This window comes from Penaeus japonicus, unplaced genomic scaffold (assembly GCF_977035675.1).
Source record: "Penaeus japonicus unplaced genomic scaffold, GWHDUDI00000001_assembly GWHDUDI00000035, whole genome shotgun sequence".
Lineage (NCBI taxonomy): Eukaryota > Metazoa > Arthropoda > Malacostraca > Decapoda > Penaeidae > Penaeus > Penaeus japonicus.
The window spans coordinates 4,853,640-4,856,026 of NW_028234437.1; the positions used below are offsets into that span (position 1 = coordinate 4,853,640).

A 2,387-nucleotide genomic window follows, 5' to 3' on the forward strand; every position below is an offset into this window, starting at 1 on the left:
TGCGTGTGCGTGTGCGTGTGCGTGTGCGTGTGCGTGTGCGTGTGCGTGTGCGTGTGCGTGTGCGTGTGCGTGTGCGTGTGCGTGTGCGTGTGCGTGTGCGTGTGCGTGTGCGTGTGCGTGTGCGTGTGCGTGTGCGTGTGCGTGTGCGTGTGCGTGTGCGTGTGCGTGTGCGTGTGCGTGTGCGTGTGCGTGTGCGTGTGCGTGTGCGTGTGCGTGTGCGTGTGCGTGTGCGTGTGCGTGTGCGTGTGCGTGTGCGTGTGCGTGTGCGTGTGCGTGTGCGTGTGCGTGTGCGTGTGCGTGTGCGTGTGCGTGTGCGTGTGCGTGTGCGTGTGCGTGTGCGTGTGCGTGTGCGTGTGCGTGTGCGTGTGCGTGTGCGTGTGCGTGTGCGTGTGCGTGTGCGTGTGCGTGTGCGTGTGCGTGTGCGTGTGCGTGTGCGTGTGCGTGTGCGTGTGCGTGTGCGTGTGCGTGTGCGTGTGCGTGTGCGTGTGCGTGTGCGTGTGCGTGTGCGTGTGCGTGTGCGTGTGCGTGTGCGTGTGCGTGTGCGTGTGCGTGTGCGTGTGCGTGTGCGTGTGCGTGTGCGTGTGCGTGTGCGTGTGCGTGTGCGTGTGCGTGTGCGTGTGCGTGTGCGTGTGCGTGTGCGTGTGCGTGTGCGTGTGCGTGTGCGTGTGCGTGTGCGTGTGCGTGTGCGTGTGCGTGTGCGTGTGCGTGTGCGTGTCCGTGTGCGTGTGCGTGTGCGTGTGCGTGTGCGTGTGCGTGTGCGTGTGCGTGTGCGTGTGCGTGTGCGTGTGCGTGTGCGTGTGCGTGTGCGTGTGCGTGTGCGTGTGCGTGTGCGTGTGCGTGTGCGTGTGCGTGTGCGTGTGCGTGTGCGTGTGCGTGTGCGTGTGCGTGTGCGTGTGCGTGTGCGTGTGCGTGTGCATGTGCGTGTGCGTGTGCATGTGCGTGTGCGTGTGCGTGTGCGTGTGCGTGTGCGTGTGCGTGTGCGTGTGCGTGTGCGTGTGCGTGTGCGTGTGCGTGTGCGTGTGCGTGTGCGTGTGCGTGTGCGTGTGCGTGTGAACACCACTCACATCCTCCCAGGTATCGGAGGCAGCAGATTCGCAGCCTTGGTCTCGAACCAGCAGCAGCCGCCGCCGAACCAGCCCAACACGCAATACCGAAGGTTCCACTCCATCTTCACCTCGGGAACATGGAGTCCCCTCGGCAAGCGGGGTGGCATACACACCGCCCCCGAGGAACGGCGGGAATTCTCCGACGCGGATGACGAAGACGAGTTAGAAATCTCCGGAGAAAAGAGAAGCGCCGTGTTCGCTTCGCACGGCTGGGGTGCCGGGGGATCATCCACCCCCCGCAAGCAACTGTGGACCCCAGCCGCCGCCAACAGCCTGAGGCCCATGGAGTACCCGCAAGCAACGAGCCTGAGCCAAGGCAGCTGGGAGAGTGGCCCTGCAGCGAGTGGCCCCCAGAGGCACGCGTCCAGCTTTCAGACCGTGGGTGTTCCTCAGCAACGAAAGCCTCTCCTGCACCTCTTCGTCTCCAACGGCTGGGGCCCCATGGGGAGATGAGGTGCGAGCACAGGATCCCCCCCTCGCACCCAGTGGATAACCAAGCCTACCTTCGACATTACCTTATCCCATCAGCGAACTCTCGAGCATCCTCCAAAGGCCTCTATAGCTTTGCCGAGCCTCGAGAGATTCAGAAAATAATAACTTTGTTTCGTACTTAATGGCCGCATAATTCTTATTTGTCAATTACAATTACTCTACTACCTGTCATATCATACGACATATCATCAGAAATACAACACGTATGTACACAGCTGTATGTTGTTTTCTTAGGAATCAAACTGATGCTAACCAGATACTTCCTTTTAAGACATGAAAATGCAGCATCATTAGTAAACAAGTCTTCAGTGTCAACACTCCATTAGATTATCACTGTTGAACACCTGAGAAAATGATGCCGAATTATAAATTACTCATCCCCCAAAGGCACATGTTGAAATACCCCTTTGCATAAAAATGCCATCTATTGTTAGGTGACATTTTGCAGTGCAATGTGCAAACCATGACGCTACCTCCAAGCCTGTGGTTTAACGGTGAAGTGACGACACTTCATTAACCAGAGTTGAACATTACTCAAACTTATCTTTTCAATGCATAAAAATATAAATAAAAAATATAAAACCAGATAATATTTCAATGGGCATCCTATGTTTTTTTTTAAAGACAGTTGAACAAAGATAGGAGCTAAAGTCACAATTGCAATTAAGTTTTGGGCAGAGATCAACAGTGAAACACTGAAAACTGGCACTACAAAAATCAGCATTTCTAAAGCTTGATAATAAATTCATAAGAACTGAATGTGTGAATAAATGATTCTATGTACTATAT

General features: G+C 55.5%; 1 protein-coding gene across 1 annotated transcript; it reads left to right on the top strand.

Annotated features, from left to right (window-relative positions):
* Window positions 1–1,072: 1,072 nt before the first annotated feature.
* On the top strand, window positions 1,073–2,176 carry LOC122243416 (uncharacterized; the record flags this gene model as incomplete). Its single annotated transcript, XM_086531103.1, is given in 1 exon segment — window positions 1,073–2,176. A coding segment is annotated over 1 exon segment (487 nt), but the record flags the coding sequence as incomplete, so codon positions are not given.
* Between the last annotated feature and the right edge of the window lie 211 nt (window positions 2,177–2,387).